At 40.8% G+C, this 13,742-nt stretch overlaps 2 protein-coding genes across 3 annotated transcripts in view; one reads left to right on the top strand and one right to left on the bottom strand.

Annotated features, from left to right (window-relative positions):
* The window catches only part of SLC5A10 (solute carrier family 5 member 10), a 250,214-nt gene that overhangs the window by 140,667 nt on the left and 95,805 nt on the right, over positions 1–13,742 (bottom strand). The gene's annotated exons all lie outside the window — the stretch shown is intronic.
* The window catches only part of FAM83G (family with sequence similarity 83 member G), a 99,014-nt gene that overhangs the window by 36,919 nt on the left and 48,353 nt on the right, over positions 1–13,742 (top strand). The window contains exon 2 of the mRNA XM_073636392.1: positions 8,746–8,913. Coding sequence (XP_073492493.1) covers positions 8,746–8,913 — 168 coding nt within the window. The remainder of the gene's footprint in view (positions 1–8,745; positions 8,914–13,742) is intronic.

The following is a 13,742-nucleotide window of genomic DNA, read 5'->3' as shown; positions in this document are numbered from 1 at the left end:
CAAAATTAATTAAAAAATGTTGCTGGTCTTGCAAAACGCTCTCAAACCAAGTTACTCTCAAACCAAGGTTTTACTGTAGTTGCTCACAAATAAAGGTGCTAAAAACTGATGAACTGAATAAGGTGTGATTTATGAAAGTTGGGAGATTTTTTTCTTTGGGAAGATAGCTTATAAAAGTCCAGTAAAGAGACACTGTCACGTTTTTCCCAGCCAGTGTCATTAGTACAGTGACGGTGCACATTTTTAGCACCGATTACTGTATTAGTGTCACTGGTCCCCAAAAAGTATCTAAGTGTCGAAGTTGTCTGCTGCAAAATCAAAGTCCCGCTATAAATCGCTGATCTTGTTGCTGGGAGGGATCTACTATTGAGGGAAGAGTCTATTGATGCTGACTGCTGGGGTGGGTCTGTTGTTGCTGGGGGGGATCTATTGCTTCTGGCTGCATGGAATCTAATATTTTACTGCTTTCCTTGTCGTCATTAAATAATTCCATACAAATTACGTAGCACCACAAAATGATACTTGGTTCTGTATTTTCCAAAAGGGGTGATCACGGAAGGTGGGTAGGGGTGGAACTAAGGGATGGTGCTCAGAGGTGGATGGGGGCAGAGAAAAGGGGTGACTCAGAAGGGGGAAATACCTGCATCTATTCCCTGAGGGGGAAAAAAAGCCCTGGTTATAAGTGTCTTAGCTAATTAACACTCATTGTGGCGTATGAGCTACCGCGACACAATGGGATGTGACCGGCCAGTAGTCAACCTTCACCAGCAGTGCCTATTTGGCAGGTAATCTCACAAGTACAAACAAAGACTTCTAAGTGTCTCAGTGATGCTATACAATTTGCATACCCTTGTGGGTAATCGCCAAACACAAACCGTTGGTGGGACCTGAGGATGGGTTTGGAAACCCTGTGATCTAGTATGCAGACAACGTAGTAGTTTTTGCTGCCAATTACTGGCACCCTTCCTTATCAAACACTCCTTTATTAACTAATATCAAAGCAATATGTTTACTCTTGATATCATGAACCGCCCAGTGTCCACATCCTTCTGCTTAACCCTTTTATTGCTAGTGCCACGTTCCCTACACGATGGCTGTCCTCTCCTCAATACCTGATGAGGTCATTTTTGCTGCTTTGGAAATGGTTAGTCTGACCTCACACTTTAGCTGCTTGCATTATTCTTTGGCAATGCAGGACAATACACTTTAGTATTTTAGGCTGCAATGGACGTTCTTTGGCAAGGTGCATTGCAGTGCTGTTCAGAATGAATGGCACCACAGCACACTGACACATTTAAAGTGCTTTGCCTTGGTGTGAATGGGTCCTAAGACAGCAGCACCACTCATCTCCTACCTGCTGCTGAGCAACAGCGTATGTATGTACCAGCCGTTCCTGCTGCCTATGAATGGTTTTTACTGTGCACACATGGCCAGCCACCCACATAAGTCTATGGAGAGCCCTACTCTGAAGGCTGGAGTTTCCTGAAATGATTTCATAAGGGAGCCTGAAAAGCTGATTGAAAAATCTTCATTGAAAAAAAAAAAAGCGTGTGTGTGTAAAATATTTTTAATAAAATAAATATTATATATATATTATAATAAGAGCTGCACAATTAGTCGTGAAGAATCGTTCTCGCGATCTTTGATTAAAGTGTTTCATAATTCTTTCCTATGCAAAGAATTCTCTCTGCTCTTCTGAAGCCACAGCCATCAAAAGAAAGGAAGGAAAAAACCGGGCAGTTTGCCAAGAATCAGAACATTCTTTATCAGTTGAACTTAAGTATAAACATTGTAACAATTTGTCAATGGAATAGACTTTGTGTGTGAGTGAAAAAAGTTTAACCTTTTTTTTTTTCTGACATTTGTTGGTTTCAAGTTAAAATCATCATCTTTTTTTTTTTTTTTTTTTTTTTTGCTAGAATATTACTTAGAACCCACAAACATTATATATATATATATATATATATATATATTTTTAGTAGACACCCTAGAGAATAAAATGGTGGTTGTTGCAATATTTTATGTCGCACTGTATTTTTTTTGGAAAAAATTACTTTAGTGAATTAAAAAAAAACAAAAAACTAACCAGTAAAGTTAGCCCATTTGTTTTTTAGTGTAATGTGAAAGATTTTACGTTGCGAGAATCGTGAGAGAATTGTGATGTTTTTGTTCTAAGCAAAAAAATTGTGATTCTCATTTTGGCCGGAATCATGCAGCTCTAATATATATATATATATATATATATATATATATATATATATATATATATATATATATAGGCAGTCCCCGGGTTACAAACAAGATGGGGTCTGTAGGTTTGTTCTTAAGTTGAATCTGTTTGTAAGTTGGAATGGGTACATTTTTTAAGTGTAGCTCCAGCCAAAAAAACTATTTTTAAGCTTTTTGGATAGCATAGGGAAGGGTTAACACCCCTGTAACATTTGTTTTGCTGTCTGTGCCCTGTTTTCAGAAGATTTCACCTCACTTTCTGTCCCAATGACAATTGGATTTTGAAAATTTTGGGTTGTTGTGGAAACAAGCCTTGGTGATAAAGCATCAGTGAGGTACCTTTTTCTTTTTCCCATAATAACCCCTACAGGAGATAATTTCCCTTCCTAGGGGTAGATTTCCTTTCACTTCCTGTTGACTCCCTCCATTTGCAAGTGGGAGTCATTTGTAAGTCGGATGTTTGTAACCCGGGGACCGCCTGTAAGTATATATATATATATATATATATATATATATATATATATATATATATATATTAAAAAAATTGGTGTAGCACAATTCAGTAAGCTTAGCAATAATTTTGTGACTATATAAATGAAACCGTTCTTTAGCCACCCTTTTTAAAAAAAAATATAGAATCTATGTTTTACAGGAAAGCTTGATAAAGTTACACAGAGCACTATGTGATGGCTAAAGACAGAGTACAGCAGTAGTCTCCTTTCTGTGGCTCAGTCTCCTTTCTGTCTCTCACTTAAAGCTTGGATGGAGGTGATTCATTCATCTATATGTAAACGTCATCTTGAGCTATTGGGCTCTGTTAACAAGCGTCTTTTTTTTTTTTTTCTTCAAGTAATTAGATGCAATATTACATATTTAACTTTAAAAAGAAAAAAAATTACTTTAAAAAAATGTAGCTGCTATGCATTATCCTTAAGATTGGAGCCCCAAAGCTTAGGCCAAAACCAGACATTAGAGCAGCGTGCACCTAGAGTAGTGTTTTTCAACAAGGGTAACACAGATTTTTGGTTCCATCTGGAACATACTGTAGATGGATGAGAGCACTCCATGTGATGGAGGGACTTCTAAGTAGTGGGGGCTTTGATGTAATGGAAGGACTCTAGCATGAAGGGGGGACCTCAGACATCATGGAGGCCTTTGACAAGAAGGGGGGGGCTCTGATGTGAAGGAAGGTCTATGATACATTTAAGACTGGGGTGCCTCAAGATTTTGCATACTTTTAAAGGTTGAAAAAAGCTGACCTAGAAGAGAAGTCCAGGTGACAGATCCATGAAATTATTCTGGAAATAACTGCTGACAGAGTTAAACTAGTGCCAGGTTTTAATTTCTCTGCCCAAGCTTTTCTGGGCTTTGTCCTGTCATCAGTATTTGATGAGATCTTTTCACATAAAATAATTACACGCTAGCAAGAATGCCGCTTTCCATTCTCACCCTGACTGAGTATTAATTAATCTCACATTTGTTTTGTGCTTGGCGCTGGGCGTGTGAGATAATGACACCGATGAGAGGGAGAGATGTGAAGTTAAGTAGGTTAGTAGAGAAACAGAAAATCCTCTGTCAAAAGCATCTTAAAGCTGAAGTTGAATCTACTCATATTTGCTTCCCTGGTTCCTCCCTCTACCCTTTAGCAACAAGCTGATTACATTTTTAAATAAAACCTTTCCATTTTCATTACACACATTATTTTAGACCCAGTGACCTCATTACTGGGACACCGTGCTTCTCTATGCAGTGAAGGCATTTATGTCTTGGAGGGGATGGTGGTACATAACATCGCAGCACCCTGTCTCAGTGCTCCCCTCAAGGGCCCTCAGTCTTGATGTGAGCAGTTGGCTGGTTCTTGGGAGAAGCTGTCCAAATATCAAATGCTATGTGGATGACAGTCTGGAGGAGTGAGCGTTCCTAGGCAGATTATATTTGGGTGCAGATCATACTAGGTAATGCCCACATGTGATGCTGAGCCTCCATAATTGAAAGAATTAATATATCTTCTAGATTGTAAGCTCTAACGAGCTGGGCCCTCCTGTATTGATTTGTATTGTATGTGTACTGTCTGCCCCCATGTTGTAAAGCGCTGCGCAAACTGTTGACGCTATATAAATCCTGTATGATGATATCTATTGAATGAAAGGGGCAGGCCAGAGACGGGCTAGGGAGAAAACCGCTAGATAATGTTTTAAGTCCTCCAGCCAAGAAATAAGGTGGGCCTTTCTGATTTGCTTCAGCTTCTAATTCACACTGGAAAGTGGGAGCCTTGAACCCCCGAAACGAGTTGGCTTTGTCTTCTAGCTATTTAACAAGATGATCAACTTTTACTGGACCTGCACAAACCCTTGGTGCTCTCCTGCTCTAAAACTGTGCTGTGGTGCCCAGATATGGAATGGCAGAGTTTACATGCTTATTTGGAATCAAGGACTTTGTACAGGTTTGTTTTGATCACTTGTTTGCTTGCTCTGCACAGTACGGCTCTTATGAAATATATCCTTTTTGTAGCTCTTGACGATTTTTGTTTATATGGTTTCTTGGTGACTTGTCATTCCTGCTGTCAGCTGCGGTATTCGTTGAAATTGTGTATTGTCAAAAAATCACTATTGCTGTCATAGCTAAACAAACAGCAGAGCTAATGCAAGGTTTTTCTGTTGCTTATCGTTAAAGAATGTTGGATATCATGGAATTTGTTACTTAGAACTGCTTTCTTGGTATTGACAGCAATCCAGGGTATAACTTCACAGAGGAGGCAACTGCACTTTTTCAAAGGAACAGCCTAGAGCAACCAATTTTAACCAGGGTTCCAGGAAACTAGGGTTTCTCCAGAGGTTGCTAGGGGTTCCTTGAACTATGGTTGGTTTGATCTCCCATTTGAAGGTGCTTATAGAGCTAATGCCACTTGGTACAGCCAGTTGCATAACACCAGTGATGTTTTTAGCTGTCTGTAAGGATAACATTTTAGTCACCACCAAATGGCTCATTCCTCCCGATGGTCACCAATGTAGGGGGCATTTTTCCCAATGACCACCAATAAATTGGTTTAAGCAGAGACCTGAAAATGATTTCAAGAGTTCCTCTGGGGTTGGGAAATGCTGGTCTAGGGATTAAATAACATTGTGCTGTTCATAACCACTATTTACCATTTAGAACAGCCTTTTGTTAACCAGGGTTTCATGGAAACGTAGAGTTCCTTCAGAGGTTCCTCCTTGAGGAGAGATTCAACACATCTATTCCTGAGTCTTATGACCTTTGTATATCCCCAATGATGTTCGGACAATTTTTTTGTGTTTTTTTTAAAGATACCATTGTCTTGTGTTAATGTGGTATGCGGTAAAGGGTAATTAGTTCCATTTTAAGTTCTTTTGATTTGTAATGCACTATTACTGCAATTTTTGTATTAATAAACTCTTCAGTAATCCATCTATTTTTTTTCAAGTAAATGCCACAAGGATTCCCTAAATATGGTCACTATTGTGGCTGTGGTGTTTATGCCATAGTCCTTCTTCTTTGTATGGAAGGATTTATGTAGACCATTGAGACCACACTATAAATTAGAGTGTTGGCATACTTGTGTGTATTCCCTAAATGTTTTTCTTATAGGTCAAAGGCTTTCTCTAGAGGTTGCTATGGGTTCCTTGAGCTATGACTGATTGACCTCTCATTTGACAGTGCCTACATAGTTCTGGGGCCAATGCCACTTGACAGCCAGCTGCTTGTCACTGATGATCCTTTCAGCTGTTTGTAAGGATGACACTCTATCCACCATCACCACCACCAAGTGGGACATTGTTACCACTGGCCACCAATGTAAGGGGCATTTTTCGCACTGGGCACCAATAAAATGGTATTAGCAGAGGTTTCCTTAAACCTAAAAATTATTTCAAAAGTTTCCCCAAGGGATTTAGAGAGGCTGGCCTATGGATTCAATAACATTGTGCTGCTTATAACAGCTATTCACCATTTGGAACAGCTTTTCTCAACCAGGATCCCTATGGAACCCCAGGGTTTCTGCAGAGGTTATTGGGGATTCCTTAAGCACCAAGCGCTTTATGCCTTTCATATAAGTAACCACAGACACCGATGAACTTTTCAGCTATCGGTAAAGCTGGCCATACGTTGGTCAAAATTGTTTATGGATGGAGTAATCTGTTAGCTTTTTTCATTTAGCCCTCTGGCTAAATGAAAGGAAAAAAAAAACCTAACCATTTCTAACCAGCTTTAGCCGGCCATAGACGGTTCAAATCTTGGCTGGCTCAGCAGGAACCGGGTGAGATTCGAACATTAATGGGCATGCTGAATGTACCCAAGTTGATCAATCAACTTGGGTACAATCAGCCTGTCGGATTTTACATGTGATTATTGCTAGTGGCTATTATAGCCACTAGCAGTAATCACTGTGTTCTCCCAGCAGGGAAGGCTCCCAGCACCCCCCCTGCCTGGGGAACACAAATGGTTTTGCGGGAGGGATTCCCCCATCAACACTGGAAACCCGTGGTTGCAGAAAAGAAAATCGCTCCCTCTATGGCTGGATTTAGAGGAGGGATTGTTTCTACTGTTGGCAGCCCTTTTCCCACTGACTTCCAATATAAGGATCTTTTTTCCCACTGACCACCACACAAATGTACCATGAGCTGTAGCTTTAGTAATTATCAGCAGGGGATCCCTGACACCAGAAAGTTATTTTAAGGCTTTCTCTGTGTTTAAAGGTTAAGTTGCCTAATTTACAAGGTCAAAAGCAATCTGAAGTTTCCTGTGGTATCCGCATTGAATGGAAAATCATTCATGTGAAGTCAGTGAATGCATGAAGTGCAAGATGGTATACACATCGAGTGCCAATACATAGTAGGTTGGGTACAAAACATCATGAATACTTATTCATCATTTTTAAATAACAGGAAAACCTAATATGTTGGCTTTGTGTGTCGGGAAACTGTTGCTGTTAGTTTTTTTTTTTTTTTTTTTCCCTATGGACTTCAAAGCTGAACCCTCCCTTGAAGAGAAATTATAATGTATAGTCATTGAGGTCATTAGGCACAAATTTTGACATATTATCACATTGCTTAAAAAATAGTTGAAATAGTTTTGATGTGGCTTTCACATTTTACAAGCTTCCTCTTTCCTTTTTTTTGTTATTGTATTTTGGCCACTGCAGACTAGGTACATTAACTACTTCAATGTCTCTGGTTAGAGAGATACATTTATTGTGCCCATTCATGGCCAGTGACCAGGTTTCCTGATAGGTTACCCTCACCTAGACGTTTTACTCACCTATTTGCACTCCTCCTCCCTGGGGCTTCCATGTATGTGGGAGCATGTGACCACCCCCGTGATGCTTTAGTGGCAAATCACCAGACCAGTTATGTATGGGGGGAAAAGGGGCAGTGATGTCCTCTTCCCAGGCAAAAATGGAAAATGGAGCTTACCTAGAGTGTAGTCAAAGATTTGTATTTATGGACTTGCCTAGAGTGGACTCTTAAAGCAGGGAGGTGGTGCAGGATCCCAGATAGTTTACTTTGCTGAGGGGCTGATAGACCTGGTTTGTGAGAAGGAGCAGTCAGGTACAACTATTGTGTTGGGCTGCACAGGAGGAAGTACTGAGCAAATCATTCAATTTGTTCCTTTTTATGACCCTTTATGCCAAAATGTAAGCGTCCACCATGAAATAACTGTGCTGAGGTCCCAGCATTGCATGCAACTGATCCAGGAAAATCCATCCTAAAGGTGATGGGCAGCACATTGGCTAAGTGGTTAGCACTTCCGCCTGGCAGTGCTAGGGTCGTTGGTCTGAATCCCAACTACGGCACTGCCTGCCTGGAGTTTGCATGTTCTCCCTGTAATGGCGTGGTTTTCTCCTGGGTACTCCGGTTTCCTCCCACACTCCAAAGACATGCTGGTAGGTAAATTGACTTCTGTCTAAATTGGCCCTAGTATGTGTATGTCTGAATGTGAGTTGGGGATCTTAGATTGTAAGCTCCTTGAGGACAGGGACTGATGTGACTGTACAATATACTGTATGTGTAAAACGCATAAAATGACAGCGCTATATAAGTACATGTAATGATTAAACAAATAAATAAGGTGATGGAGGAAGCTGTAAGACCAGGAGTGCCACAGCAATTTTTTTAAATTCAGAAAAATTTTTAAGAATAGTTTTTAAATATGATCGATCTGCTTGCCCAACACTTTTTGGGTGAATTTTGAGCCCCCAAAACTGTTAGCTAAACAGAGATTTTGCTTGAACTTTTTTATATAGGTGTGTGTATGTGTGTGTGTGTGTGTATATAGATCTATCTGTCTGTCTGTGTCTGTCTCTCTCTGTCTGTCTGTCTGTCTGTCTGTCTGTCTGTCTGTCTATCTATCTACCTATAATATAAATATATATATATATTCTCAATAGGTTCATACCTTACTACAGTTGCAGTCCAAAGTGGCTCTGGAAGCCCTTGGAGTTGTCTAGGTTGTAAATGTAATTATTTTTATGTAAACGCTATATTCTTTGTGTTCCCACAGGTGATTGCCCTTGTAATGGACCTCTTCACAGACTTGGACATATTAAAGGACTTGTTAGATGCTGGCTTCAAGAGGAAGGTCTCTGTCTACATCATTCTGAATGAGTCAGATGTCAAGTATTTCCTAAGGATGTGTGAAAAGGCTCAGATGCACAAAGGTCACCTCAAGGTAAGCCATGGAGTGATTCTTTACTTTTCTGGAATCTTGAGACACTTCTGTTCACTTTTCTACATAATCATGCCATCCGTTCCTTTTAGAGTTGGTTGTTTTTCTCAAGAGAAGTATGTTTTTTTTTTTTTTTGTTTATTAAAGATTCATACTTGCCTAGGTGGAAGCAGCATCAGACCGATACTGCATCTGTCCCCCACCTTATGGCTGATGGCTCGGTTTTCACAGATCCCTGAGAGGAGAGCTGCTGACTATCGGTCAGCGTCTCCTCTCTTCCTCTCCATGGTCATCGGAGCAGGGAGCGGCCGTCTCAGCGGCTCACTTAGACTGCCATCAATCAAGGCAGCTGGCGGATCCAGACTTGGAAGTCGGGATAACGCGCTGCCTCGACTGATGGCAGTGACGTCAGCGGAGAGCAAAACGAATTGCACTCCTGTGACCCAGAGAGGAAGCCCAGCCTAAAAGGCTCGGGCTGGACTTCTCCTTTTAAACTGAACTCTAGGGAAAAAATTAAAACTGCCCTTGCAGTGGGCCTCTCTCTGCAGGCTTCCTACTCCTATATAGACCAGTCTCTCAAAGCCCATGTCTCGTCAGCGCTCTGTCCAGCGTTCACATTCTGATGTCATAATGTACAATGCAGGAGCAGCAGTCCTGCATTGTAAGTGTGGGCCCGCCCAGGACCCAGGACTTTGGAGAGGAGAAAAGCGCCAGCTGCTGAGGCAGCAAGAGAGAAGTTTTAAATAAAAACGAAATTTAAAGCTACCTTAGGCAAAAATTAGTATATGTAACCCTTGCATTGTGAGGGGAGCCCCACAGCAAGGGTAGTTTTGAGTTTTTAGCTTAAAGATGAGCAAAATCATTTTTTTTTATTTGCCCCTGAGTCTTACACTGTTATCTCTGATCTATTACAGTTTGACATAGAAAACAGAAATTAAAAGTAAGCCAAAAGTTACAGCAAAACCCCTAAAGCTGGCTTATGTCTGCCCTCTCTCTCTCCTAGTTTCCCTGGGTGGATACAACTGTTGGAATTGATATTTCTATTAAAAAAATAAATATATATACTGGTGTAGGTAAAACCAAACCACTGAGTACAGATGGGGGTACCAGGTACCCAACGCTCCTGTAGGTGTCAGCTTCTGAAGTGTTTTCAGGTGACTTCCTTTTCAATCCAGTGCAGATCAGCAGCACGAGCGGCAGGTGTTGTATTTACTAGCTTTTTTTTAATGGGAAATGTACTTGTTTTTGTAAATTTCATTTCAGGGACAGAGTCCCTTTTGACCAAGTTTCAGATTGTGCCAGCTGTACACAGACCGGGATTCTGGGAAACGTTTGTGATCGATAATTTTTAATGCTTCACACGAAGTACTAAATTGACTTTCTGCTTCCCGACTGTGTTTTACCTTTTACACGGGAGAATACAGATCTGGTTGGTATCGAGTTTTTATTGTGCCTTATGATGCACAAATACCACCATCATAATTTTATATCTAGTACCAGGAAAATGTTTTCAGAAGTGCCCAACATTGTAAAAATCTAAAAATATGTTTGTAAGTATGGACATTAACGTGTACCTGTCCTTCCACACAATGCTGATGGTTGTGTTGTGAGTTAAACCAACAACTCCGCTCACGTATATATTCTTGGATCATATTGTTTAGTGAAGGTTTGCATGCCGTGTTAAAGATGACCTGCCAGTTTAAGATGATTGAATACATCTAAAAAGTAGGTTAAGAAAACAAACCAACTGCTGATTGTTTTGCAACATGAAAGCTTATCCGAACCCAAAAATAAAATTGTATTGTATATTGTAGCTTACCAGCCTTAGATGCAGTGTTTTTTTTTTTTTTTTGTTTGTTTTTTTTCAGCTTTCCTTTTGCTTTATTTTCATCCGTTGATCTTGCCATTAACACACTTCCTGTCCTGTCATTCTGGGACAGGAAGTGTGTCGGGACTACAGAACAACCCCTCATCTCCATAACATAAAGGATATGTTCTGTAGTTCAGAGGTAACCTGTGCAGAGCTGATAACACTGCTTAAGAGAACATGGCATAGTGCACAGGAAGTTAGGAGCCTCTGGCAGGATCAACGTTTTTTTTCAAACAGATATAACAAAAAATTATTTCATTGAACCATAATCAATAGTCCAAATGTTTATTAAAGTGATATTAAAGTTTTTTTTTTTTTTTTTTTTTTTTTTTTTTTTTTTTATAACAAACATGTCATACTTACCTGCTTTGTGCAGTAGTTTTGCACAGAGCAGCCCCCATCCTCCTCTTCTTGGTTCCTTTGCCGGTGTGCCTGGCCCCTTCCTCCTGCTCCCCCGAGGAAGCAGCTTGCAGTGGGTGCACCCAAGGAGGCTTGCTTCCAAGCTGCGACTCTGCATGTCCATTCACACACACAACCACGGCTTGGCCCTGTCCCCTCTTGCCCCTGATTGGCTCAGTGGCTGTGATTGACAGCAGCAGGAGCCAATGGCTGTCTCAACGAATGAGGAGGCAGAGAGCCGAGGGACTCGTGCACATTGCTAGATTGAGATGTGGCTCAGGTAAGTATTTCGGGGGTCTGATGCACATAAAAGGTTTTTTACCTTCATGCATACAATGCATGAACGTAAAACACCTTGAGCCTTTAGAACCACTTTAAAGTGATTCAATCCAATAAGTGCAGATGCAACATTTCAGGGCTGTGCAGGACTTCTTCGTCAAGCATGTGATCTGACATTACATGTCTGAAGTTCTTTGTGGCCCCCAAACGTTGCATCTGCCTGTATTGTGATGTGATTGCTTTAATAAATGTTTGGACTATTGATTATGGATTCATGGTGGGCTGGCGGTGTATGTTCTTTTTGTACTGTAAAAGTAAAGTGTACATACTTGCCTTTCCAGCTACCCGCTCTGTTGAACTCTGTAGAATTTTCCTCTAAAGTCCAAGAGGAAATACACTTCCTTTAATGTTGATATCCTGGGTTCCCCACGGCTCTCGCTGGTACCTTCTAATGACTTCCACCCATTAACGGTGATATAGAGGCCAGCAGGAGAAATGGGTGAAAGTAAGAACTGCAGGGAACCAAGAGTCTCCCAGAAATGTTGGTTTCCTAGTGGAATTCTGATGACCATTCCACAGCATCAGAGTAGAGTTGGATGGTGTGGGCAGTGAGAACTAGATGTATGTACACCGTGGGGACCTTGATGACCAGTCTGCAGAGGAAGGCCAATTGGTCTCTAAATGTTACTAAAGGGGTACTCTCCTCAGAAAAAGGTTATGAGATTGCTGAAGAAGCTACCTTCTTAAATGGAAAATAGTAGAGCTACTTCAAATCGAAAGTGTGAACTTCTTGCCCTTGCATTACATATTTGACAGGAAATCGTATTTAACAGGCGTGTACATGCCAGGCCTTCAGTTTAATCCCTTTCTGGAACAGAGCGGGCCCACCTCCCCTACACCTTAAAGTCAGCTTCCTGTATTTGAGGTGTCAGCAGTCTCCTGAACACCCGCGGGTGCCTCCCTGCCTGAAAGGCATGCTTGTGAGGACATGTATAAAGTATATACAGAACCTGATGCTTTATTTCTCCATACTGAGGTGGAAGCTGTAGGGAAAAACCACTCAGCGCTGGAGGCAATCAACTCCCTAACAGTACACCAGTTTCCCCCCTCGTCATATCTGCAGCATTAGGGTGTGCTTAAGATATCTGCAGTAGTTTATTCTACCGAGCGTGTGGCAGGCCTAATTCATTGTAATTGCTAAAGCAGGTGTGAGCAAACTGGCTTGTGTTGAAAGTTTTTAAATTCCTTTCACATTGGTCTCAGTTGTGGTGCGGTACCATTCAGTCTGAATGACACACCAACGCACCTGGCTGAGGAGCTGTGGTGCGCTGCTAGAAAGGGTACTTTCACAATTTTTGGTGTGTTCGCAGCCCATTCATTTTTAATGGGCTGCCTTAACGTACCACAACAGTGTGAATGCCCCCATAAAGAACAGCTTCAGACTGCAAGTAAAAGCATTGTGTGAACGAATACTATGCAGCAAAAATTGCAGCTACACTGAAGCCATTAAGTGTACCCTTTAAGTAATTTTTAAAGTAGGGATTGGTTACAACCCTTGTCAGTTTTTTTTTTTTTTTTTTTTTTTCGGTCTATCCCATTAAAGGGATCTCCCTTCACATTGTCCCATTGTCCTGTCCTACGGTGGAGACACAACATGAAGTGAGAAGAAATTTTTCCCCTTAATCTGGTTCGACCAACTTTGATCTGAAGATCAAAACAGCCAGTGTGGAAAATTGTTGGCTAAACAATGGCTGCAGGCAGTCAGCGGCAAGTGCCAGCTGTCAGAATACAGTTGTAGGCAGGAGGCTTCTTCCTTCTGTGCTGTATAGCGTGGATGGAGAAATTTGTACAAGTTTCTTTTGTCCACAGCCTGAACAAGTGAAGTCAATGTGTGTATTCTAAGCTTTGGACAGTGAACACCAGAACAGGTGTCCTTATTCAAAGTTTTGCTTTAGACATATTTTATTTTGCTTGGTTCGTTCTTTTGTTTTGTTTGACCAGCAGGCTTTTTAAAAATTTTTTTAATTAATATTCCAGATAAAATTATATATAATAGTCATTGGTGGAATTTTCTGGTTTAGCATAAGAAGAAATTATTTCAGTAGAAGACTTGCAAGACTTCCGGGGTTATTTTAAGAACTGTAGTATATTCTGTTATAAAAATAGAAAGTGAAAAGCTATTGTTTACCTGCTTTCTTTTCATAGGCTGACCCTTTCCTTTGTTGATGTAAAGCCACTGCCATATATTACAAATTCACTGGCGTATAATTGGTACTCAAACTCT

Source organism: Aquarana catesbeiana, linkage group LG06 (assembly GCF_042186555.1).
Source record: "Aquarana catesbeiana isolate 2022-GZ linkage group LG06, ASM4218655v1, whole genome shotgun sequence".
NCBI classification, from domain to species: domain Eukaryota; kingdom Metazoa; phylum Chordata; class Amphibia; order Anura; family Ranidae; genus Aquarana; species Aquarana catesbeiana.
Note: the sequence above shows the minus strand (reverse complement) of the source record. Positions and strands in the feature narration are given on the sequence as shown.